This window comes from Stomoxys calcitrans, chromosome 5, assembly GCF_963082655.1.
Source record: "Stomoxys calcitrans chromosome 5, idStoCalc2.1, whole genome shotgun sequence".
NCBI classification, from domain to species: Eukaryota; Metazoa; Arthropoda; class Insecta; order Diptera; family Muscidae; genus Stomoxys; species Stomoxys calcitrans.
In genome coordinates this window covers 131,699,424-131,727,301 of record NC_081556.1, presented here as the reverse complement: position 1 = coordinate 131,727,301, position 27,878 = coordinate 131,699,424, and the positions used below count along the sequence as shown (strand labels likewise).

The 27,878-nt window shown below is 40.9% G+C and overlaps 1 protein-coding gene across 3 annotated transcripts; it reads left to right on the top strand.

Moving 5' to 3' along the window:
• On the top strand, positions 1-27,878 carry LOC106089641 (serine-rich adhesin for platelets). Of its 3 annotated transcripts, none has more exons than XM_059368922.1 (4): positions 1-159; positions 5,159-6,541; positions 12,948-13,345; positions 27,411-27,878. In XM_059368922.1, exons 2-4 carry the CDS (start codon positions 5,302-5,304, stop codon positions 27,516-27,518), a joined length of 1,746 nt encoding a protein of 581 aa, XP_059224905.1. In that variant the 5' UTR covers positions 1-159; positions 5,159-5,301; the 3' UTR covers positions 27,519-27,878. The 3 variants fall into 3 exon arrangements, with proteins under 3 accessions (XP_059224905.1, XP_013111013.2, XP_013111012.2); XM_013255559.2 differs by having other exon boundaries at positions 5,151-6,541; XM_013255558.2 differs by having other exon boundaries at positions 5,148-6,541.

Sequence of the window (27,878 nt, the reverse complement as noted above, 5' to 3'; positions counted from 1 at the left end):
CATTTTTAGTACAGACACAAACTTTGAATCTGCCACACGGTAGCTCGGGAAAGAATTGCTCACTGTCGGTATCGGATATGAATTGAAGAAGAAATTGAGAAAACACAAATTGAAGAGAGAAATCCAAGTGAAACAGTGATATTTTTTAATAAAAGAATTGTAATACAAATAAAAAATTATTTTAACAAGTTTGGCCAGTGCAAAATAAAAAACGAAATTTTGCATAAAAACATGTAAAAGCGTGCTAAATTCGGCCGGGCCGAATTTTATATACCCTCCACCATGGATCGCATATGTCAAGTTCCTTGCCCGGTATTTCTTTATATACAAAAGAAGGATAATATATAAGAATTGCTATGCTATTGGAGCTATGTCAGGATATAAACCGACATAAGACAATAGTAGATCCAACTTTGCAAAATTTCAACCAAATCGGATAAGAAATGCGCCCTAGAGAGACTTAGAAAGTAAAATGGGGAGATCAGTTTGCGTTGGAGCTACATCAGGTTATGAACCGATTCCGACCATATTTGGCACGTATATTAGAAGGCATAGAAAAAGTCACTGTGCAAATTTTCGATTAAGTGGCATAATAATAACGCCCTCCAGAGGCTCAGGAAGTAAAATCTGGAGATCGGTTTATATGAGAGCTATATCAGGTTATGGACCGATTAAGATCACAATTAGCACGCTTATAAGAGGTCACAGATACAGTGAATGTGCCAAATTTAAGATCAAGAGAAAAATTGGGAGATCGATTTATATGGGAGCAATATCAGCTTTAGGACTGAACGTTCCTAAACATCATAGAAGGCGACTTATTGGGTTGCCTAAAAAGTAATTGCGGATTTTTTAAAAGAAAGTAAATGCATTTTTAATAAAACTCAGAATGAACTTTAATCAAATATACTTTTTTTACACTTTTTTTCTAAAGCAAGCTAAAAGTAACAGCTGATAACTGACAGAAGAAAGCATGCAATTACAGAGTCACAAGCTGTGAAAAAATTTGTCAACGCCGACTATATGAAAAATCCGCAATTACTTTTTGGGCAACCCAATAGTACAAATTTTCAGTCAAAACCAATTTCTTGATTTAAGTTCTTAAGGCTATTGAAGGCGTTAAGTTCAACGTATGACTTTACCCCTGAATTGTGTTTCCCGGTTGATCTCCGGCATGTTAAGTTTTGGCTTTTGATTTATTCTCGGGACTACATTGGAATATTCCGTAGAACGCTTTTGTAGAATACTTCGATATGGCAGAATTCCCTTTAAAAGGTGTTTTAAGCCATCTTTCAAAAAAGGAATCTTAAATGTTTTATTTTTTCAAAATTGTCCAAAAAAGTTCGTGCAACTGAAACTTAACATCTTGGATTCAGAACACTTCACTGAAACATACTGAAAAATAATAAGGGTGGGCAAAGTCGGCTGAATCAAATCCTTGCTTACTTTACTTTAATTGTCTAACACACAGCACATTTATTCCACTAGCCCAGCGTAGAATAGCGATCCAAGCACCTCGATCTTCTGCACTCATTCTAAAATCTCTGACACCAAGTTTTGAGGTGTTTCCAACTACTTGATCTTTTCTTCGGGCTTTTGGTCTTCCCGCTTTGTGTGTACCACCGTGTTTGCCTTCAAAAGACTTCTTTGCTGGAGCTTCTACATTCTGACAACATGACCCAGCCAATGCAGCCGTTGTATTTTAATGCGTGTAACTTTGCTACCGTCGTCATACAGCTCGTGGTTCATACGTCGCCTATATTCTCCATTAACTCAAACTGGTCCATATATTTTATGAAGAATCTTTCTCTCAAACACTCCAAGCAATGCCTCATCTGCTTTCACAAGTAGCCATGGTAGTATCAGTGTCTTGTATAGTGTAATCTTCGTCTGTCGAGAGGTGGCCTTGTTTCTCAACTGCTAACTTAGTCCAAAGTAGCATCTGTTTGCCAGTATTATTCTTCGCTTAATCTCAAAACTGGTGTCATTCGTTTCGGTTACGGCGGTGCCGTGGTAGATTAAGTCACTGACTATCTCAAAGATGTGGTTCCCAACATTCTCCATGTTCTTTATCTGCTCGGTTGTGCAAAGCTTTTTGGGAGTGGAGACCATCCATTTCGTCTTATCTCCATTTACTGCCAGACTCATTTTCATTGACTCTCGTTCGATTCTTTCAAAGGCTGCAGTTACTACTTCCGGTGACCGACGTATGATATCGATGTTGTCGGCATAGGCGAGTAGCATATGTTCTCTTGTGATTAGTATGCCACATCTATTCCCATCTGCATCTCGTATAATCTTCTCCAGCAGAATATTAAAGAGATCCCACGATAGGCTGTCTCCTTGTCTGAAACCTCGTTTGGTATTAAATGGTTCGGAGAGATTATGTTCAATTCTTACTGAGGAACGCGTATCAGCAAGGGTCATCCTGCAAGAGTCTTATTAATTTTGCAGGGATACCAAACTCAGACATGGCTTGAAATACCTTTGAACGTAAAGGAGTATCGAAGGCGGCTTTGTAGTCAACAAAGAGATGGTAGGTGTTGATTTGTTCTTCTCGGGTTTTTTCCAGGATTTGGCGCAGTGTGAATATCTGGTCTAGGGTGGATTTACCAGGTCTAAAGCCGCATTGGTAGCGCCCAATTATCTAATTGACTTTAAGTTTTAATCTTTCACACAGTACGCTCGAGAGTTTCTTGTATGAAATGGGGAGGAGACTTATTGCTCTGTAGTTGGCACATTCCGCCTTGTCTCCTTTTATTGTGTACGGGACATAGTAAGCTGAGGTTCCAATTATCGGGTATGCGTTCTTCTAGCCAGATTGCGCAGATAAGCTGATGCATCCGCCTTATCAGCTTGTCTCCTCCGGTCTTAAATAGTTCAGCGGTAAACCGTCGGTTCCTACTGCCTTATTGTTCTTTAGTCGGGTCACTGCTACTTGGATCTCATTCTGACTAGGAGGTAAACATTCTATACCATCATCAGGTATTGGGTCTGCGGTATCCTCTTCGCCGCCAACGTCGGACACTAGCAGTTGGGTAAAACGTTCTTTCCATATCCTCAGCATGTTATCTGTGTCAGTTACCAGATTTCATTTGTTGTCTTTGCAGGAGGATGTGCCTGCACCAAAGCCATCAGTTTGATGATTAATATTTTGGTAGAATTTCGGGACTTCATTCTGACTCCTGTGCATCTCAATTCGCTCACACTCATTTCTTTCCATTTACTTTTTCTTTCTGCGGAATAGACGTTTCTCCTCTCTAATTTTCTATCGATATCTCTCCTTCATCTGGCGCGTTGCTACTGATTGCAGGGTTGCTCTATATGCATCTCGACATTCTTGGTCATACAATGGGTTTCTTGGAGGAGGCTTCCGGTACCCAAGTACGGATTTCGCGGCATTTTCCATGGAGTGGGCAATAGTTTGCCCCTGCCCCACTATCTTCATCGGAACAAGGAGTGCTTTCATCAAGCAGTTGGGTCAGTCGAGTGGAGTATACCGCTGCCATTTGTTGTGTTTGCAGCTTTTCAATGTCCAATTGTACTTTCCTCACCATGTTCAAACGGGTGCAAACCTTTGCTGCAATAAGGTAATGATCCGAATCTATATTCACTCTACGGATCTATCGTACATCTAACACGCTGGATGAATGCCTTCCATCTATCACAATGTGATCAATTTGGTTTCTCGTGTATTGATCGGGTGACAGCCATGTGGCTTTGTGAATATTTTTATGTTGAAATCTGGTGCCGCAGCGAAATTTATCAGCCTCAACCCATTATACGGAGGCTAAACTTTCCAACTGTTGGACCAAAAATGTCTTCCTTCCCTATCTTCGCATTAAAATCTCCCAGAACGATTTTAATATCATGGGAGGGGCAGCGGTCATATTCTCTCTCTAGGCGCTCGTAGAAAATATCCTTGGTCTGCCCGTCTTTGTCTTCCGTCGGGGCATGGGCACAAAAGGGCTGATGTTGAAGAATTTGTCTTCCTTCCCTATCTTCGCTTTAAAATCTCCCAGAATGATTTTAATATCATGGGCAGGGCAATGGTCACATTCTCTCTCTAGGCGCTCGTAGAAAATATTTTTGGTCTGCTCGTCTTTGGCATCGGGTCATGGGTACAAATAAGGCTGATGTTGAAGAATTTGGCTTTTATGCGGATTGTGGCTAGCCTCTCATCCACCAGAGTAAAGCTGGAGACAAAATGTTTCAGTCTCCGACTAACCACAAATCCACAGCCGAATTCATGCCTCGTGTTATGGCAGCTCTGGTATAGTTCCTTACCGTTTGGTGTTGTAGTGACGCCGTTCCCAGTCCATCGCACTTCCTGTAAGGCGGTAATATCTGCTTTGTACTTCTTTAATACATCCGCCAGCGCGTATACTGGACCTTCTCTATAAAGAGTGCGGCCATTCCAGGTGCAGATCCGCAAATCATGGTCCTTTCTTCGTTTGCGTGGGTCGTCAACGTTGGGGGGTGCGTTTTTACCATTCCTTTGTTTGTCATAGTAGTTCTCAATTTTCCGAAGGCGGGTTACTGCCCCAACCACATGGGTTTTGTGGGATTGCACAAGTATCCCTCGTTGCGACGAGCCGCTTGCTCCAAGATCCGACGCTCGCCGCCAGCCGCCACTAATCTGGGCACAAACGCTGATGTTGGCCATTGGTTATTTGAAGGCGCAAACAACTCGCCTTGTCATCTCGAGTATCATTGGCACTCCGTATTTAATTGAGAGCAAGTGCCACCTGACTCCTTACCGAGACTCTCCTCTCGAAAATCGCTGAATGTCCGCGGCCGCATTTGCAGCTACTCCGCATAAAAACGAAGCTTTCCACCATCCGCAACCAGTGGACGCGCCCGGTAGCTTTCAGCTAAGCTTCCCGTGATAACGATGGACACCACACAAGTCGGAGCTCAAAGTTCCAGCCTATGTGGTGCTCATAGTTATCCTGTATCGGCCGGGATACTTCGACTCTAAGAATGTTTATTCGAATACCAGTCACATATCTTACCTTCCCTTACGGAATGATCAACCGTATGTCATGTTGTCCATCATTTTCTTGTTCCCATCCATAAAAATGTTTTCCGGTCGAAAATTCAGCGGTATTTAATTGTCAAATTTAAAATCGTTAACTTAAATTAAGCAGAATAATAGTGCCATGTACTTATAACAATAACTTTGTGAAAAATCCATAACAATTGAAAAAAAAACCCTTAAAAAGGATAAAAGTAAAAACTAAAGAGACGAAAGAACGAAAAACAAAAACAAGGAAAATAATCGAAATCGAGAAAATCAAAATGGTGGAAAATCGAAAATTGTTTTATGCAATTAGTGTGCTGTTATTGAGTTGCTGCTGTCAAATTATTTCAATGTTTCCACATAATGCAGATAGCGAGCTGCTCGATGATGGCTCGATTTCCAGCATAGACAACAAGGCCATAACCAGCCAAGGCATCAGCACTAACATCGGCATCAGCACCAGCACCAGCACCAGTACGAGTAGCAGTGTCGGCCCCAATTCAAATGCCGATGCCAGCAACAATAGTGAATACAATCGCGCCAATGTGGATAGTGGCAGCAACCAAAGCTATGGCAACAATGACGATGATAGTGAATTTATAATCGCCGTGGAGCGGATGCTTCACCAACACACCAGTCCAGCCAAACAGCAGGGTCCACAGGATGCCATTACAATGGTTCATACCGGCGAAGCAGTGTCTAGCAGTGGCAGCAACAACAATATGGGGGTGTGGGAGGCTCCCGATAGTGAGGCATCGGAAAATGTTGATGATTTGATTTTTCTGAACAAACGACCAATTAACCAACATCAGTATGTCGCTCGACTCCCAACGCTGCCAACAAAGGAGCACCCACATAGACAATATGTACAGCATTTATTCGAAATTCATCATCATCGGAGTGCGGATGGTCACGATAGTGGCAGCAGCAGCAGCAGCAGCAGCACTTCGGATGAACATTCAGATTCATTAACACATTCAACATTTGCCTCAGCAACAGCCTCCGAAAGGCTGGCGGAGAGTGTGATGGTGGCCTCAAAAAAGGATGCTGCTGATGCGGCAACGCTACCGCATGAAATTCAATTACAGCCCCACAATAATGAAGAGTTCCAAAGTGGAGCGATGATGACGATGGCAACGATGACGACGACTATGGCGGCGGTCGCGGTTACACCCCTTGACTTAAGCGATTTTCTAGCCCTTATACCGGCGAAAAAAGTCAAAACCATTGTGTCCCATTATTATCGCAACGATCCGGAAGTCCAGCGTGCCCAGGCCTTCATGGACAGTCAAGATTTCATTTCGCTAAAACATCACATCATTACCATACCGGAAATGTCAGCATTTTTACGTTATTTAAATAGCAGCGGTTTGGATTTAGTCCATTTTGTAACGGCCCTCACAAACTTAACAACAAATGTGATGGTGGCAGACGAAGTCGCATGCTCAACTGAAAAAGGTCAAATGACTGTTCATGGCGAGGGGTCATTGTCGTCCTCGGCGGCCATTGAGACAAATGGTAAGTATCATAATGACGACAGTTGATGATGTGGTGGGGCGGCAGGGATAAGATTTGGGGCCAACTGGATGTTTGAAATTTGGGAAACTTCAAGTAATTAGCGCAAAATTATGCCATCGTTGAAATCTTATCATGTTAACAATTTTGTAATAGGATTGTGTCACAGCCAAAGAGTCATTGATATCATCGCCCCCTTTCGTAGTCAGTGAAGTGAAGGGGCTTTATTTTGCCCAAGTGGCATTTAATTGGAAATGCAACAGATTGTGGCAACAATAATTTGCTATGAATTGTCTGCCACCATGGAAAGGTTACATTGTTACGGTTTCCATTGCAAAGGGTATTAAATGCTAAAATCCATCGCAGGGAAATAAAATTTGAGTTGTCAATAGACATCAACTTCATAGACAAACTCGTAGACAATCAATAACCTGGAAACAGTTTTTGCCCAATGGGAAAATGGACATTGGCGGTATGGACTGTATTTCATAACAAATAAAAGCGTGGTAAGTTCACATGACCACCAACGCGAATTGCACTTGCCAGTTTTTTACACAGTTAACTGTTATTGGGTGGTCATGCTCGTAACACATATTTCCCATGAATTTTTGTTGAATTCGAGTTTTCTCTGGCCGGCACATTTCAAGCGTAGTTGCAAAAACGCCATGGTGAAACCCACCATGGCGATTGGCTACCAGTATAATTACAGCTATTTATGGTGCGTCACACAAACATTTTGTACACTTTCAGGTGTTTGAGTTCGCCAACTGCAGCCGGTTGTGATTTTCCAGCCTAATACAACGTACCCACACTATTAAGCTTTAACTGTATCTCGAATAGCTCTTTAAATAAACTCATAAGCAAATGTCAGATATACCATAGTGAACTGTTAACACTTCGTGACAACTACCCGACAAGTTATTGAAGTCACTTAAAAGAACTACTTCCTGTAGGGGCTATATCACGTTATGGACCGATTCGCACCATACTCATAGGAGGAGGCCATAGTAGATATGAAATGATTTGAGCTCTCTAAAGGCTCAAGTAATCTAATCGGAGTAGTGGAAGGAATAAAAACTTGTTTTGGAGAAATTCGGTGCAAGAAATCTAATGATGGAACGGGTGAACAGCGTTGAATTTAGTCCACACACTTATCCTCGATAATACCGCAGAAAAAAAAATTATGGGGACCCCGCTGACTATATAAAACCTTACCCGATAAATAGCCTTTCAAATGTGACCCAGAGCCTCATAAATAGAAAATCCCACGGTTGCCGTGAAATACCGGCTGAGGTTGTCAGGAAGATAGTGGTGTATAAACCGGATTTTCTTCTAAGTATGTTCAATAAGTGACTGCTGAAAGATGATTTTCCGTATGTACGGAAAAATTATGGTAAAGGGCAAAGGAGTTCCTCATAAAGGCCGACAAGTTTTTGAATTCACTTAAATTGGGTGGCTCCACGACGCTTTCGTTAATGGAGTTGAACTTTCAATGCATCAACAAGGACTTCTGATAGAGATGCAAATTTGAGTAGAAGATTCCATTAAGAAACAGCGTGGTTATGTTTCTCATTTCATAATAGTTCTGTCCGATTCAAGTTTAAAAATCAGAAAAAAATGTTTCTGATATTCTCGTGGGGATTTCAAAGGCGGTAGTGCAAACCTCAGAACTACGGTGGCCCGAACAGCGATATCCTATACAATGGATGGGGCGCTACGACGCTTTTATTGAGGGAGTTGGACTCTGAATGCAGCAACATGACTTTGGAACAGCAATGACCTACGCTCTTAGAGAACTTGTTGCGTAAGCAGAGACGGCTGGACAGGGATACTAATATTCCAGACAAAGTGTCCTTTTGGACACACTGAATGTTAAAAACGTTTTTTATACCCTCGAAGGGTCTGATGTATTTTCGGTATTCGGAAGAGAGATATATGTAAATGATGATGAGCCACCAGCGAAACTAGTGGCTCTCAGGAAGGAAAAATCAAAAATGAGGTCGGATATCGACATAGAATCCCAGTTTAAATAGAATTCTTCAAATAGAGAGGCCAAACGGAAACATTTTAGTAGAATATATAGACGACTTCGCAATTGCCATCAAGGAAAAAGACAAACCGCAAATCTCCATAGGTGACCATAAGAGCAAAGTAAAGGCTGTAATCTCACGGTTTGCAACTGGGAATGCACCAAACCGAGTTGCTTGCCCTAAGGAGAAGGATTGTGTGTTGTATTTCATCCATTCGTCTGTTCAAATCTAGGAAATCATCCACTAGGTTGGGGTGAATTTAGAAGGATCTCGTCCTAAGTCGAGTAGGTTTGGCTGAGCAGTTAAATAGGTGTTGTGTATCCTGCGGTCTTCAATCAGGACACAAATCCAACGCGCTGGCATCAATCCTAGCTCTGAAAGATATGCGGCGGCTGCATCTGCCGGAGCGCAATGCAGTCAGAACTACTCTGTTTTCCCGATATAGGCAAACTTTTTTAGTGTCCGGGCAAAACACCTTGAATAACTTGGCGCTGCGGATGACAATCTTAACTTCGTCCATGGCATATTGTGATGGTTGTTCATCGGAACAGAACACTAATACATCGAATGGCTCCCCACCTTTCCTTGTCACTCTCGAGATGCTCGTCGTATCTTTGGCAGAAGTTTGACGGTGACCTACCAATAATCACAGCTTGCCAATGCTGCCACCTATGTTGCATTGCTTCAAGTGGACAAAGGACAAAGTTCGGCAGGTAACGAGATTGACCAGAAAGATAACGGAGCCAGTCAGTAGACTGATGCTAACAATAAGTGGGAAATTCCCGTGCAAGCTCAGACAGGTAATGGAGCTGTGCAATAACACCCTCTTACGAAAATTGTCCAACCGAACATTGGCCTCCTTCTATTTTAGAGCGGAATTTGGGACCGAATGGGAATGGGAATGTCCGCCTATGACGATGAACGCCTGGCTTCGAATCCTGGCATGAACATCAGAAAAAATCTTTCTGCGAGGGCTTTCTCGTCCAAATGCTGGGAACGTTTTTAAGGTACTACGCCATGCAAAAACTTCTCTCCCAAGAGGCGTCGCACCGCGGCACGCCGTTCGAACTCGGCTATAAAAAGAAGGCTCTTATCATTGATCTTAAATCGGACTGCACTCGTTGATATGTTCCTGTTCCTTAGTGGAATGGTTATGGCCAAAATTTTCAATTTGCATGGGACCAGATAGTGCTAAGCAAACGTCGAGCGAAACTCCTTCCCTCGGTACAAACTGCGACTGCTCTAAGGGTTATACCAGTCTACAGAACAATGGCGAAGATGCCGCCTGACTCTTGCCGTTTTTCACTCTACTCTACTCTACTATAGTCTAGCCTTTTTTCACTCTATTCTACTCTAGTCTAGTCTAGTCTGGTCAAGTCTTGTATTTTTGAAAATAATAATAGGGGGTGGAATAATCAATAACGGTTTGGAACTAAAACCAATAACGGTCTGGTGCTAAACCCAGTAATAGATTGGTATTAAAACCAATACCAGTTCGGTAATAAGGCTAGTACCAAACGGTACAAATCATTTTATGTTTCAACCATACCATCCGGCATTGGTTTTGTGCTATATGGTGTTGCTTTACTTTCAATACCGTATGGTACTGATATGAGCACGTTTGGTATCAACTTTTCTCTGAGTGTAAGTACGCCGTTGTTTTAACTAGTATTTTCCCAATGGTCGCATTTAAGAATTGTGTGTTCCACGCTGTCTTCTACATTTGAATAAAATTCGCAAACTGCGCTAATTCTTATGTGGAATCGGTGCAGATAAGCTCCGAAATTGTTGTGTCAGCTGAAAACTAAGCAAAGTACAGTAAAAATTCATTTGACCATGTTTTCTGTTCATCCATATTTCAATTTACGAAACGATTTGTTAAGTTTGTATGCTGTTGTGACAGTTTTGCCAAACCTATTGCCACTTCGCAAAAAGAAATATCCCTCTTCTCTTTCAATGTGTACTATGTCTCTTTTATTCGAAACGATTTGTTAAGTTTGTCTGCTATTGTGAAAGTTTTGCCAAACCTATTGCCACTTCGCAAAAAGAAATCTCCCTCTTCTCTTTCAATGTATACTACGTCTCTTTTATTGGCCTGTTTGATATCTTTCTCTGATCAAACTCTACTCTACTCTACTCTACTCTACTCTACTCTACTCTACTCTACTCTACTCTACTCTACTCTACTCTACTCTACTCTACTCTACTCTACTCTACTCTACTCTACTCTATATATAGCTGGCATATTCTCGTCCGATTTGACTGAAATTTTGGACGCAGTGTTTTGATGTTACTTCCAATAACTGTGCTAAGTATGGCGTAAATCGGTATATAACCTGACATAGCTGCCATATAAACCGATTTGGGATCTTGTCTTCTTGAGCCTCCAGAGGGCGCAATTCTCGTCCAATTTAGCTGAAATTTTGCATGAGATGTTTTGAAATAACTTTCAACAACTGTACTAAGTATAGTTCAAATCGGTCCATAACCTGATATAGCTGCCATATAAACCTATCTGGGGTCTTGACTTCTTGAGCCTCTAAAAGGCGCAATTCTCACCCGATTTGGCTGAAATCTTGTACAACGGCTTCTCTCATGACCTTCAACATACGTGTCTACTATGGTCTGAATCGATCAATAGCTTGATACAGCTCCCGTATAAACCGATCTCCCGATTTTGCTTCTTGAGCCCCTACAGGGCGCAATTCTTATCCGAATGAACTGAAATATAACACACTGACTTCTACAATGTTCAGCATTCATTTATGAACTAAATCGGACTATAACTTGATATAGCTCCAATAGCACAACAGTTCTTATCCAATATTCTTTGTTTGCCTAAAAAGAGATACTGCGCATAGAACTCGAAAAATGTGATCCATGGTGGAGGGTATATAAGATTCGGCCCGGCCGAACTTAGTACGCTCTTACTTGTTTGATATTAACTTTTTGGCAACACTGGTTTAAACAGCTCACGCACGTTTCATGATCTCTTCCTCTGTCAAACATCTTATGTTTGGTTAATAATCAAACCATAAATCATCTTAGAAACGAACAACGCATGCAAATTATTGAATTTTATAATCAAAATGCGTGCTTTTTTTAAGGAAGTTCATGGTGTGCTTCTTCCATTCCATCGACGAAGCCCATTTTTGGCTCAATGGGTACGTAAATAAGCAGCATTGTCAATTTTACAGTGAAGGCCAGCCAAAATCATTACAAGAGCTACCAATGCATCCAGAAAAAGTCAAAGTTTGGTGCGGTTTATGGGCTGGTGTCATCATAGGACCGTACTTCTTCAAAGAAGATGCGACTCGTAACTGTGAATGGAGAGCGCTACCGTGAGATGATATCCAACTTTTTTTCCCAAAATGCAAGACCTTGACTTGCGTGACAAAACGGTTTCAACAAAACGGTACCACATGCCATACAGCACGCGTAACAATGGACTTATTGAGAGGCGAGTTCGGTGACCATTTTATTTCACTTTCGGAACCGGTCAACTGACCGCCTAGATCGTGCGATTTAACGCCTTTAGACTATTTTTTGTGGGGATATTCAATTGCCGCATTGGAAGACAAGATTGAATCATTGATTCGGCCGAAATGTTAAAGAGTTTGCCAAAACTGCGGATAGGCCTAAGCGAATAACCCTTTGGGGCGCATTCACAGTTAACATTTGCATGAAATAATCTTCAAATATTAAATTATATGGACAGTACTATCGATTCAAATAGAGATTTCATGCATTTTTCTAAATTTTGATTTTTTTTGTAACTTTCCTATAGCTCTTAAAAAATCAACCTTAATATCCATGCTGGTTAGTTCGACCCGACCGAACTACACAAAATTTCTGCCCGGTCAAACTTATTTTTTTGGGACTAATAATCGATTACAATCGAATATTGTCTAGTTTAAGTGATAGGAATTTGTCTACAAACTTTATTTCCATAGTTTCAGCTGCGTAGATGTTCACTCTTGTTAAAAGTTCAATATTGGTTTGGAACCAAAGGGCAGACGTGTGGCTAGACAAATACAGTGCAGACCCATACCTTTGTTAAGTTAATGCCTAAAATTGGCTTTTCTAGTTAAAATACGATTTTTTTTTTTCATATACTAAGGCTGTAAAATGCCTACTAACCATCCTAAATAAAAAAAAATCGCATTCACTTTTTATGATGAAAACGAAAGGGCATTTTATACGAAAACAAATTGCATAGAAAGCATTTGAATTCGAGTGGTATAGACTTTCAGCCAGTTCCAATAATAATAGCTGAGTGTATATTATTTGATTTTTACAAAAAAAAAAAAAAGAAAAATCGCCAATGAAACATATAAAATAAAATTATTCAAAACATTCTATACTTCTCTATTATTTAGATATTGAGTATGGAGTGAAACAAATGGCAACAGCATCAGCAGTAACAACAACAACAACAATAACCACAGAAACAATAGTGGCATCAAATATTGAAATCCAAACACATCCGCCGCCATCACCATCAGCATCAGCATCATCAATACAAACACCAACAACGGAATCCGCATTCACACCAACAATGGCAACTTCAACGTCCGCCACAATGGACACGGAGTCTACAACAATAAGAGAACAACTTAATGGCTTACACGGTTTAGTTGATAGCATTTTGGATGTACTGCCACAGGATCAAATCCTGGCAACATTCTTTGATAAACTCGAGTCCGATGAACAGTTCTCGAAGCTAGTCGATAATATTGGCAGTTCGGAATTCTCCAAAATACTCAACAATATGCAGGTAAGTTTTTTCTTTTATTTTCTTCGATTTTTGTTTTTTCGAGCAAAACTTTTTCCCTCTCACTTACATAGTTTCGCCATTTTTTGTTTTTTGGGTTCGTGAAGAGAAATGCTATCCACCGCGTTAAAAAACTAAGGGGTTGAATAAAATTCGTTATTTTAAACCTTTATTTAAAATGTTTTTTTTTTTTTTTCATTTGTATTTGCGAAACACTGAAAGCCAATACATTGGCAAGAAAACAAAGGTGCAACAAAAAAATTACACAAAAAAATAGTCCTTTTCAAAGGATGTTTGTGAAAACAGAAATTGTACGTGCTCTGTGGCACAAAGGATTTTTTAAATATAAAACTTTGTACCCTTTTGCATGAAAGTATGTTAAGTTGTATTTACCTGCATTTTGGCAAATATTAATTTGTATGAATTTTATCTACAATTTGGGGGTATTATCATTTCATGAAATGGTTTGATGCATATCAAACCACATTAATCTTAGAAGCTATGTACACTGATGATGATATGTTTGAGCCACCAACATGGATCTTCCACTAAACTTATTTTGAAGCCATAAGCTTAATCTATGAAGTCTCGTAGCCACAATCTGCATCAAATTTCGTGCAGATCGATTCAAAATATCATTGTCGTCCGTCTCTGTCTAAAAAGGGTAAAAAGTGCAAAGGTGAAATACTTGAATTCCGAATCAATTTTTGAATTTTTTTGTTGTAGGCACATTTTCTTCTAAGACACATAGTTTGGGAGATACAGTCAATTTGAAGTTTTCACAGTGAAATTTTGAATTTTGATGGATTCGCGGTCAAGTTTTGAATTTTTTGGTGCAGTCATGAATTCAATTGTAGCGGGCTTGACTGTATAGACATGAGCATTGGCATAGCCCTACAAAAAATATTCGAAAGGTGTTAAATCTCATCTCAAGTCAAGCTCTTGAATTTTGGGCAAATAAAAGTTGGATATCATCTCACGATATCGCTCACCATTCACAGTTACGTTAGGATTCGCTTTGAAGAACTACGGTCCAATGATGCCACCAGCCCATAAACCCCACCAAACTGTGACTTTTTCTGGTGCATTGGTAGCTCTTGCAATGTTTCTGGCTGATCTTCACTCCAAAATCGACAATTCTGCTTATTTATGTACCCATTGAGCCAAAAATGAGCTTCGTCGCTCAATGGAAGAAGCATGCGATGAACTTTCTTAATAGAACACGCATTGTTCGTTTGTAAGACGATTTTTAAGACGATAGCGCTCACCATTCCCAGTTACATAACGATTCCCATCATCTTTCAAAAAGTACGGTCCAATGATGCCACCAGCCCATAAACCGCACCAAACTGTGACATTTTCTAGGAGCATTGGTAGCTGGCCGATCTTCACCCCAAAATCGAGCTTCGTCATAAAATGGAAGAAGCGCGCAATGTATTTTCTTAATAGATTAAGATATTGATAGTAAAATTCAATAATTTGCAAGCATTGTTCGTCGTTTGTAAGACGATTCATGGCTAAATTATAGACCAAACTGAAGATGTTTGACAGTGAAACCAAACACGAAAAGTGCGTGAGCTGTAGAAACCAGTGTTGCCAATAAGATAATAACTAAAAAATCACCCTTTAGTATAGTGTCCAGTGCCCTAGTGGATGTGGTTTTCTTCGCGCCCTGCTTATGCCAAGATAACATGTTCTCTGAACCTGTTGTATGCTAACCTCTGCGCTACGGTGGTGTCCAAGATAACTCCTAAGTAATTGACCTTGTCGGATATAGAAATCTGTTGAGGAAGCGTGGCGCATTAAATTAGTTGACTTTCATCTATCTCTTGAACAGACGGATGTGGCTAAATCGAATCAGAAAATGGTTCTGAATCGAGGGACCGTTGAATATACAGTAACAGTAGAAATAAGGTCCGATGAAGACCATATCGGACATGGATATCGAGGAGACTAATAGGCTTAAGGGCTAAACAGAATGACCGCGTTGAGGAGGGTCGCTATGAAAAATGCAACTCTGAAAACACATGTTAAGCAAGCAAGTCGCAAAAGTTTAACAATTGCTAACTTTGACAGCCAAAAATACTACTTCAAGTGTGGCAACCCAGAATGACGTTCGGTTTCAAGCGCCAAACATGAAAACTGTTTAACTTTTCCGCGTTGCTTTTGGGAATTTGTGTGCAGATTTGCATTTTTCAACGCGACGCTCAAAAACAAAGCTCAACGCGCTCATTCTGTTTTGGCCTTTAGGAAGAAATGAGTCTATGTCCCCGTAGAAGCACCGGTATACGTCAAGCTATATGTCTGCTCGGTGTGGGCCAACCAGTGGTCCTGCGCTTTTTCCCACACATGACCACGCGTGTACGAAACCATCCCGTCTTATTGACAAAATTGAGGAGACTTGCAAGAGCCACATCTGCAACATCTCACAAATCGGAAAAAGCCTCCTCCGCAAAATAGTCAACCTGTGTCCCTGTAGAACCGGACATCAAGATTATTTCTTAAGTAATCTTATGCGAGTTTTCTATTTGCGTCGGCATATGGCCTATCACACAGTGCTCGGTTACAAGCCCTGTAATACTGCTCTTTCATTCTCCTATAGTCAATGATAAAACAAAACGTCCTGGCATTCCATGTACAGATTAACACTTCAACGTTTTCGCCGCACTATATTCAGTTGTTCGAAAAATAACAGTAATGCAAGTCCCCTTTCTGGTAGTAAACCCCTTATACGGTTTCATTTGCTTAATAGCACAGACCTCTACATGACAAGTCTGTACACTTGTCCTGCCGTCTCAGCGAAAAACCGACATCGAGTATCTCGAAGTAGACCCCAATACCATCCCTCATTTCATCACTGAAGACCGAGATCATCCCCTCATACTCTCTTTAGGGATTGGGACTTCTGAATATCTAATCCCTATCATACACGAATGGGTCCCTGTCCAATGTAATCTGGGAATATCCTCATTCTACCCTTCTCATCTATAGTATTCATGATAGTTCTTAGTGGCCTAGGGGGACTTGGGGATGTTGGAAACCAAACAACGATTCAGATTGGCAAAACCCAGGCTTATCTTGGTGTTTCTTCATCTCAAATGTGGACACAAATCTCCCTGCGATATTAGAGGTAGTGAGCTAAAATGAGCCACGAGCTCACGTGTGGAACGAAACAAAGATAGGTTGGGGTGTCGGGTTAATAGCTCGGAAAACTTTTAGAAATTACTATGAAAAAATGAAGAAAATTGAAAACGGATCCCCCTTATGTTGATGTCCCCGCAAACGTTTAAAGGACCTTGACTTGCGTATCTGCACCAGGAATGTCCGCACTCGTTATAGAGAGGGTTCAGTATACGCACTGACGGATGTATTGGAGAAATACAAAGCAGACATGAAATGCAAAGGCTCGCGAAGGAGTCGACAACAACATAGAGAGGTGACGCCCTATATTATAGCTGCCATGAAACGAGGCACGAATTTGTGGTTAGTCAGAGACTGAAAACCCAGGTTTACTTCGGTGGATGAGAGGCTAGCCATAATCCGCATAAAGGCCAAATTCTTCAACATCAGCCTTATTTGCGATAATGCCACGACGGAAGACAAGGATGATTAGACCAAGGATATTTTCTACTAGAACCTAGAAAGAGAATATGACTGCGTTCCACTCATGATATTTAAATCGTTCTGGGAGATTTTAATGCAAAAATAGGGAAGGAGAAAATCTTCACCCACAATTGGGAAATTTAGCCTACACGAAGAAACTTCTGATAATGGATTGAGGCTAATAGACATTGCAGCGGCAAAGAACATTGTGTTAGCAGCACCAGATTCTAATATTGAAGAATTCACACGGCCACAAGGCTGTCACTACTCCCCAATTCCCTCAAAAATCCTCAGCAGTCGCACACTGTCCTTCGGCTTTTTTCCTCCATATTGCTCTTCTATGACATTTTCGAACCGAGGACTTGTAGCACACTCAATGAATTTTGTTGCTCTATACAGCAAAAATGTTTGCTTCAACAACAGTATTTGTTTTAGCAAACATTTCATGCTGTTTTTTTCATTTGGGCATTTTCTAAGAAGGGAGTCGAGCTAATGACCATCACAAACTATGTGGAAAAGATGATTTTAAATTGTGTTACATTACTGAAGGAACTTACCTGATCAACAGCTCCCTTACACATAGACATTGCGCCGTTGGTATTCCTTTCAAAAGGTGGCGAAAAATCTCTCGTCCATTTTATTGTTCTGCTAATGCTCACACTGTCGTGGCTATTGGCTTCAAAAACTTCCTTAAATCTGGCTGAACCAACATTTTTTTTGGCCTACAAAAAAATAAATTATATTCCTCCATGAAATGTTGATTCTAAAAGTGACCTGTAGTGAAGAAAATTTTCTAAGAATATGGGGCTGATTTGATTTTGGTCAGTTCTCACAAAGATCCTGCAAAGTTTTAAGATTTCGGCATTTGAAAAGTTGCAAGGTAGCACCGCACTTGGCAAATTTGTTGGAAATCATAACAGAACACTAAATACACAATTTCAGCCAAATCGGACAAAAATTGTTCAAGAAGTCAAATCGGGAGATCGGTTTATATGGACCCATTTGCAAACCCCAACGACCTACATCAATAATAAGTACCTGCGCATATTTCAAGCGGCTAGCTTTATGCGTTCGACCGCTATTGTGATTTCGACAAACGGACGGTCGGGGCGACGGACGGATGGACGGACATTGCTAGATAGACTCAGGACGTCCAGATGAAAGAGAATATATATACTATTGTATATGGGGTCTTAGACGAATATTTTGAGGTGTTACAAACAGAATGGCCAAATTAGTATACCCCATCCTACGGTGGTGGGTATAAAAATGGTCCAGAACTACATTTGGATATAGCTGTCATATAGACCGATCTGCCGATTTTGGGTCTTAGGTTTAAAATAGGCGAATTTATTACCCGACATCGCTGAAATTTGGAACAGTGAGTTGTATAAAGACTCCCAACATCTGTTTCGAATATGGTCCAGATCGGACTATATTTAAATATAGCTGTCATAGAGACCAATCTTCAGAATATGGTACAGATCGGGCTATATTTAAATATAGCTGCCATAAAGACCAATCTTCAGCTTTGAAGCCTAAAGACCACAAAAATCGCATTTATTACCCGACTTCGCTGAAATTTGAAACAGTCGGTTGTATAAAGACTCCCATCATCTGTTTCGAATATGGGCCAGATTTAAATATAGTTGCCATAGAGACCAATCTTCAACTTTAAGACCTAAAGACCATAAAAGACGCATTTATTACCCGACTTCGCTGAAATTTGGAACAGTGAGTTGTATAAAGACTCCCAGCATCTGTTTTGAATATGGGCCAGATTTAAATATAGTTGCCATAGAGACCAATCTTCAACTTTAAGACCTAAAGACCATAAAAGACGCATTTATTCTCCGATTTTGACGAGCTGCTTTAAGACTCCCGATATCCAACCCAAATATGTTACACATCGGACTGAGCTGTAGTGAGCTCCTTTAAGACTCCCTATATCCTACCCAAATATGGTCCACATCAGACCATATTTAGATAAAGCTGTCATTAGACTGATCATCCAAATTAGGGCTTAATCACATGAACGGCGAACTGTTACTTGTATAGAGCTTTTCGGCACCTGGTTAAGATCGGACTATATTTGGATATCAATAAATAAATACAATATATCAAAACTTCGGCACGGCCAAACCTAATGCGTTTTTATATACCCACCACAGAAGGATGCGGGTATATTAATTTTGTCATTCCGTTTGCAACACATCGAAATATCCATTTCCGACTCTACAAAGTATATATATTCTTGATCAGCGGAAAAATCTAAGATGATCTAGCCATGTCCGTCCTTCCATCCGTCCGTCCGTCTGTCTATTGAAATCACGCTACAGTCTTTCAAAATAGAGATATTGAGATGAAATTTTGCACAGATTCATTTTTTGTCCTCAAGCAGGTTAAGTTCGAAGATGGGCTATATCGGACTATATCTTGATATAGCCCCTATATATACCGATCCGCCGTTTTAGGGTATTAGGCCCAAAAAAGCCACATTTATTATCCGATTTTGCTAAAATCTGAGACAGTGAGTTATGTTAGGCCACTCGACATCTCTTCTCAATTTGGCCCAGTTCGGTTCTGATTTGGATATAGCTGCCATATAGACCGATCTCTCGATTTAAGGTTTTGGGTCCATAAGAGGAGCATTTATTGTCCGAAGTCGCCGAAATTTTGGACAGGGAGAGATGTAAGGTCCTTGGACATCCTTCTTAAATTGGGCCCAGATAGGTCCAAATTTGGATACAGCTGCCATATAGACCGATCTCTAGATTTAAGTTCTGTGGGCCCATAAAATCGCATTTATTGTCCGATGTCGCCGAAATTTGGGACAGTGAGTCATATTAAGCCCCTCGACATACTTCTGCAATATGGCACAGATCGGTTCAGGTTTCGATATAGCTGGCATATAGACCGATCCACCGATTTAAGGTCTTGTGCCCATAAAAGGCGCATTTATTGTCCGATGTCTCCGAAATTTTGGACAGGGAGTTGTGTAAGGCCCTTCAACATCCTTCTTCAATTTTGCCCAGATCGGTTCAGATTTGGATATAGCTGTCATATAGACCGATCTCTCGATTTAAGGTCTTGCGCCCATAATAGTCGCATTTATTGTCCGATGTCGCCGAAATTTGGGACAGTGAGTCAAATTACGCCCCTCGACATACTTCTGAAATATGGCACAGATCGGTCTAAGTTTCGATATAGCTATAGACCGATCTCTCGATTTAAAGTCTTGCGTCCATAAAAAGCGCATTTATTGCCCGATGTCTCCGAAATTTGGGACTGTGAATTGTGTTAGGACCTTCGACATTCTTCTTTAATTTAGCTCAGATCGGTCCAGATTTGAATATAGCTGCCATATAGACCGATCTCTCGATTTAAGGTTTTGCGCCCATAATAGTCGCATTTATTGTCCGATATCGCCGAAATTTGGGACAGGGAGTTGTGTAAGGCCCTTCGACATCGTTCTTCAATTTTGCCCACATCGGTTCAGATTTGGATATAGCTGCCATATAGACCGATCTCTCGATTTAAGGTTTTGCGCCCATAAGAGGAGCATTTATTGTCCGATGTCGCCGAAATTTTGGACAGGCAGTTGTGTAAGGCCCTTCGACATCCTTCTTCAATTTTGCCCAGATCGGTTCAGATTTGGATATAGCTGCCATATAGACCGATCTCTCGATTTAAGGTTTTGCGCCCATAATAGTCGCATTTATTGTCCGATGTCGCCGAAATTTGGGACAGTGGGTCAAATTAAGCCCATCGACATACTTCTGCAATATGGCACAGATCGGTCCAGGTTTCAATATAGCTGCCATATAGACCGATCTCTCGATTAAAGGTTTTGGGCCCGTAAAAGGCGCATTTATTGTCCGATGTCTCAGAAATTTGGTACTGTGAATTGTGTTAGGACCTTCGGCATCCTTCTTCAATATGGCACAGATCGGTCCAGGTTTCGATATAGCTGCCACATACCGATCTCTCGATTTAAGGTTTAGGGCACACAAAAGGGGCATTCATTGTCCGACGTCGCCGAAATTGTGGACAGTGAGTCAAATTAAGCCCTTCGACATACTTCTGCAATATGGCTAAGATCGGTTAAAGTTTTGATATAGCTACCATATCGACCGATCTCTCGATTTAAGGTCTTGCGCCCATAAAAGTCGCATTTATTGTCCGATGTCGCCGAAATTTGGGACAATGAATTGTGTTAGGCCCTTCGAAATTCTTCTTAAATTTGGCTCAGATCGGTCCAGATTTGCATATCGCTGCCATATAGACCGATCTCTCGATTTAAGGTTTTGGGCCCATAAAAGGCGCATTTATTGTCCAACGTCGCCGAAATTTGGGACAGGGAGTTGTGTAAAGTCCTTCGACATCCGTCTTCAATTTGGCCTAGATCGGTCCAGATTTGGATATAACTGCGATATATACCGATCTCTCATTTAAATTTCATAGAAATTGTTCAGTTTTGGATATAGCTCCCATTTCTCGATTTTCACTTTTAGGGCCCACGCTAACGCAGTTATCAACCGATTTTCTCAATATGTAGCACTACGATTTTTTCTTCAACTCTCACAAAATGTCCGGATTTGGTCGATATTCTACATTTAAGCAACTTTTAGTTTCGACAACTTAACCTGCATACCAAATATGGTGTAGGGTATCAAAAGGTCTGCTTTGCCCGACCTGCTTGATTTGGCTTAAGATCTGTTAAGAGATTGCTCTATATGACAGCGTTGTATGATAGCAAAGTACTAAATTTCAGCAAAATCGGGTGAAATGCGTAGCTGAATTTCGTTCGTTTTTAACTCACCACAAATTCTGTTGTTTTTTAATCAAGTTTTTTCCCCAAATTTGGATCCTTCAATAACATAAACCCCATTTGGCTATTACCCATCGACAAAAGTAAAATGAGAAAGCAACAAAGGAATAAAAGGGAATTATTTTTTCTTCATCTTCAAAACTCTGGTCTTTTGTGTGCCTTTAAAAAAATATATATTAGGAGGAACGAGCAAAAATAAAAGCTGGTACATAAAATTATACAAACAAACACTTGTATGCCAGCCCACACACACATACATAAACACAGAGAAAGGTGAAAAAGTTTTACTTTATTGGAGGCAATAATTTGCACTGAAAACGTGATTGAAATATTTAATGCTCCAAATGTTAGTCCTTTCTTTAATTCGATTCAATATAATTTTCAACTTTTCTTTTTCGGTTTATGGGGGGAGGGGGGAGGGCTACCAATTTTGTAATTTATATGTTATACAAACATATTATTTAGTTGGCAGCTCGATATCACTAATTCATGAATGGTTATGGGTACCTTTTTCGGTAGATCCTATAAAAAACTTAAATATTTTTTTTTTTTGGTGGACTCTTTCTGTGTTCAAAGTGAAATCTAACTAACCGTTGGGAAATTTAAGAACTTGAATTTAAAAACTTTGAAATCCTCATACAATGTGTGAGGCAGAAAATGTCTTGGGAACAGGGTAACACTCGACAAAAGGAAATATTTAGGTATGCTTAAAAATATTCCGTTCATCACCCGATTTGAGGTCTATGGGCCCAAGACCTCAAATCGGGTGATCGAGTAGAATTTATTAACTGATTTCGCTGAACATTAAAACTGAATTGCATTAGTTCCCTCTACGTCCACGCCGAGTTTGGTGCAGTTCGGATCAAATTTCGAGGTGGTGGGTATCCAAAGTTTGCCCCGACCGAACTGAATGTCTTTTTATTTTTTTTTTTTTTTTTGTTATACCCTCCACCGTAAGATAGAGGGTATAATAATTTCGTCATTCCGTTTGTAACACCTCGAAATATGCGTCTAAGACCCGATAGTGTATGTATTCTTGATCCTCATGACATTTTAAGTCGATTTAGCCATGTCCGTCCGGCTGTCCATTCGTTCGTTTGTCCATCCGTTTGTCGAAAGCACGCTAACTTTCGAAGGATTAAGGCTAGGCGCTTAAAATTTTTCGCTAATACTTCTTATTAGTATAGGTCAGTTAAGATTGTAAATGGGCCAAATTGGTCCATGTTTTGATACAGCTGCCGTACAAATCGATCTTGGGTCTTGAGTTCTTGAGCTTCTAGAGGGCGTAATTCCTATCCGATTTGGCTGAAATTTTGCATGAGTTGTTTTATTATGACTTCCAACAACTGTGCTGACTATGGTTGAAATCGGCCTATTTGGCTGAAATTTTTCACGTGGTGTTGTGGTGTGACTCCCAATAACTGTGCTAATTATGGTCCAAATCAGCTTATAATCTGAAAACAACTGTGCCAACTACAGTTTAAATCGGATGATCATCTGATATAGCTGCCATAAAAACCGACCTTGGGTCTTGACCTCCAGAGCTTCTAGAGCGCGCAATTCATATCCGATTTAGGTAAAATTTTGCATGAAGTGTTCTGGTGTGATTCCAAAAAACTATGTCAAGTATGGTCTAAATCAGCTTATAAGCTGATATAGCCGCCATGTAAACTGATCTCCCGATTACAATTATTGAGCCTCTAGAGGGAGCAATTTCTATCCGAATTGGCTCATATTTTGCGTGACGTGTTTCGTTATGACTTCCAACAACTGTGCTAAGTATGGATCAAATCGGTCCATAACCAGATATAGCTGCCATATAAACCGATCTTGGGTCTTGACTTCTCGAGCTTCTAGAGGGCGCAATTCTTATCCGATTTGGCCGAAATTTTGTATGAAATGTTTTATTTTGACTTACAACAACTGTGTCATGAATGGTCTAAATCAGTCCATATCCTGACAAAGCTGCCATAAAAACCGATCTAACGATTAGATTCCTTAGGCTTCTAGAGGGCTGAAAGCTACCGGGCGCGTCCACAGGTTGCGGATGGTGGAAAACTCCGTTTTTATGCGGAGTAGCTGCAAGTGCGGCCGCGGGCAGTCAGCGATTTTCGAGAGGAGAGTCCCAGTGAGGAGTCAGGTGGCACTGGCTCTTAATTAAATACTGAGTGCCAATGATACTCGAGATGACAAGGCGAGTTATTGGCGCCTTCAAATAACCAATGGCCAACATCAGCGTCTGTTCCCAGGTTAGGGGCGGCTGGAGGGGAGCGTCGGATATTGGAGCAAGCGGCTCGCCACAACGAGGGATACATGTGCAATCCCACAAAACCCATGCGGTTGGGGCGCTGGGCCAGTAACTCGCCCCCGGAAAACTATGAGAAACAAACGAATAGTAAAAACGCCCCACCCCCAACGTTGACGACCCACGCAAACGAAAAAAGGACCATGATTTGCGGATCTGCACCTGGAATGTCCGCACTCTTTATAGAGAAGGTGCAGTATACACACTGGCGGATGTATTAGAGAAGTACAAGACAGATAATACCGCCTTACAGGAAGTGCGATGGACTGGGAATGGCGTCACTACAACACCAAACGTTGACGAAGTGTACTATAACTGCCATAACACGAGGCATGAATTTGGCTGTGGATTTGTGGTTAGTCGGAGACTGAAATACCTTGTCTCCAGCTTTACACCGGTGGATGAGAGGCTAGCCACAATCCGCATTAAAGCCAAATTCTTCAACATCAGCCTTATTTGTGCCCATGCCCCGACGGAAGACAAAGACGAGTCGACCAAGGATATTTTCTGCGAGCGCCTAGAGAGAGAATGTGACCATTGCCCCGCCCATGATATTAAAATCGTTCTGGGAGATTTTATTGCGAAGATAGGGAAGGAAGACATTTTTGGCCCAACAGTGGGAAAGTTTAGCCTCCACGAGATAGCGTCCAGTAATGGATTGAGGCTGATAGATTTCGCCACGCCGAAAAACATGGTAGTTAGTAGCACCAGATTTCAACATAAAAATATTCACAAAGTCACATGGCTGTCACCGGATCAAAACACGAGAAACCAAATTGATCACGTTGTGATAGATGGAAGGCATTCATCCAGCGTGTTAGATGTACGATCGATCCGTGGAGCGAATATAAATTCAGATTCAGATCCCTTTGAACATGGTGAGGAAAGTACGATCTGACACTGCACGGAAGCTGGACAATGAAAACCTGCAAACACAACAAATGGCAACGGCATACTCCACTCGACTGACCCAACTGCTTGATGAAAGCACTCCTTGTTCCGATGATATAATGGCGATGTGGCAAACTATTGCCCACTCCATGGAAAATGCCGCGAAATCCGTACTTGGGTACTGGAAGCCTCCTCCATGAAACCCATGGTACGACCAAGAGTGTCGAGATGCTACTGAAGTCAAGAATGCGGCATACAGAGCAACCCTGCAGTCAGTAGCAACGCGCCAGATGAAGAAGAGGTACCGGGAGAAAAGGAGAGAGGAGAAACGTCCGTCTGTCTGTTGAAATCACGCTATAGTCTTTAAAAATAGAGATATTGAGCTGAAACTTTGCATATATTCTTTTTTTGTCCATTAGCAGGTTAAGTGCGAAGATGGGCTATATCGGAATATATCTTGATGTAGCCCCCATGTAGATCGATCCGCCGATTTAGGGTCTTAGGCCCGTGAAAGCCGCATTTATTATCCGATTGTGCTGATATTTGGAACAGTGAGTTGTGTTAGGCCCTTCGACATCCTTCTTCAATTTGGCCCAGATCGGTCCGAAGTTGGATATAACTGCCATATAGATCGATCCGCCGATTTAAGGTCTTGGGCCCACACAATGCCGATGTTGCCAAAATTTGGGAGAGTGAGTTGTGTTAGGCCCTGATCGGTCCTGAGTTGGATATAACTGCATTATAGACCGATCCGCCGATTTAAGGTCTTGGACCCATACAAGGCGCATTTATTGTCCGATTTTGCCAAAATTTGGGAGAGTGAGTTGTGTTAGGCCCTTCGACATCCTTCTTCAATTTGGCCCAGATCTGTCCTGAGTTGGATAGAACTGCCATATAGACTTATCCGCCGATTTAGATCTTGGGCCCACAGAAGGCGCATTTATTATCCGATTTTCCAAAATTTGGGAGAGTGAGTTGTGTTAGCCCTTCTTCAATTTGGCCCAGATCGCTCCAGATTTGCATATAGTTGTCATATAGACCGATCTCTCCATTTATGATTTTGGACCAATAAAAGGTGCATTAATTGTCTGATGTCGCTTAAGTTTGGGATAGTGAGTTGTGTTAAGTCCTTTGACATCCTTCTTTAATTTGGCCCAGATCGCTCCAGATTTAAATATAGCTGCCATATAGACCGATCTCTTGATTTAAGGCTTTGGGCCCATAAGAGACGCATTTATTGCCCAATGTCGCCGAAATTTGGGACAGCGAGTTTTGTTAGACCACTCAACATCTTTATGCAATTTGGCCCAGACCGGTTCAGATTTGGATATAGCTGCCATATAGACCGATCTTTCGTTTAAGGTTTTAGGGCCATAAAAGGCGCATTTATTATCCGATTTCTCCAAAACTTGGGACAGTGAGTTGCGTTAGGCTCCTCGCCATATTTCTACACTTTTGGCCCAGATCAGTTCAGATTTGGTGTAGTTACCATATAGGCCGATCTCTCCATTTATGATTTTGGACCAATAAAAGATGAATTTACTGTCCGATGCCGCTGAAATTTGGGACAGTGAGTTGTGTTAGGCCACTCGACATTCTTCCTCAATTTGGCCTCGATCGGTTCAGATTTGGATATAGCCGTCATATTGACCCATCTCAGGATTTAAAGACTTGGGCCCATAAAAGTCACATTTATTGTGCAATTTGGCCGAAATTTGAAACAATAAGTTGTGTTAAGTCCTTTGACATCCCTCTTAAATTTGGTCCAGATCGGTCAAGATTTTGATATAGCTGCCATATAGACCGATTTCTCGATTTAAAGTCTTGGACCCTTTAAATGAGCATTTATAATTCGATTTCTCTGAAATTTTACATAGTGACTTATATTACGATTTTCGACATCCGTGTCGTATATAATTCAGATCGGTCTATATTTGTATATAGCTACCAAAAAGACCAATATTTTGTTCTTCATTCTAAAATTGTACGTTCTAAAACTGAACAATAACTTGTAATTATTAGACCACTCAATGTCCGAGCCCAATTTTTTCCAAATTCGACCATAAATTATGAATTTTTCACCGGATTATGACGAAAGGTGATTTACATATATATCCCAGGTTGTGGGTATCCAAAGATCGGCCCGGCCGAACTGAACGCCTTTTTACTTGTTCTAGTTGAAAAAGTCATTCAAAGAATTTTGAAAATGCGATTCATGGTGGAGGGCATATAAGACTAGGGCCCAGTCGAATTTAGCACGCTTTTACTTGCTTTTTTAAGAACGAAATTTTAAATCCTCTTCATATCTTTCCGATCACCATTAAAATTCTTTTACTTCGCAAAAGCTTTTTTTTTTTCTTTTAAACTTGTTGCTAAACAATAACTTTTGTATATTTTATGATTTTTATTTAATGACTCGCCTTTTCGTTTCCTTACAGAATTCAATGGCGCTGCGAAATTTAATATTTACCTTACACAATAATGGAGTTTATGTCATTCGAATTGTTGACTCGTTGAAATCATATTTCTTCCTGGGTGGATTTTAAATGACAAATAAATAAACACTAAAATCGTCCATTTCATTTCATTCCTTTCCATGCCAACCGAAGCCAACCCATCCCATCCCATCCATGGCAGAGATGATGCTCCATTTCAAGACGTTCTCTTAACAATAAACAGCATCATTGTCACAACCATCGCTTTGGTATTTGCTCCATCATCCGTAACCTCAACCAACAATCCACTCCAAGCAATCAAATCAAAAACCCAAATCAACACCAGTCCAGGATTCAAAGCCTAACGCCTGGCCCAGCAGCCGGGGAGCAGTGGTTGGGGACAAAATGAAGCACTAAAAAAATATTATAATGGTATCGTAAAATAATTCAGTCAATAAAAGGTCAACTGTA

Bases quoted from the DNA above. Each gene is read 5' to 3' on its own strand.
- LOC106089641 (XM_059368922.1), top strand. From the start codon at position 5,302: ATGGTGGAAAATCGAAAATTGTTTTATGCAATTAGTGTGCTGTTATTG. The intron at 6,542-12,947 runs GTAAGTATCATA...TCTATTATTTAG, and splicing joins GGCGGCCATTGAGACAAATG to ATATTGAGTATGGAGTGAAA. The intron at 13,346-27,410 runs GTAAGTTTTTTC...GTTTCCTTACAG, and splicing joins AAATACTCAACAATATGCAG to AATTCAATGGCGCTGCGAAA.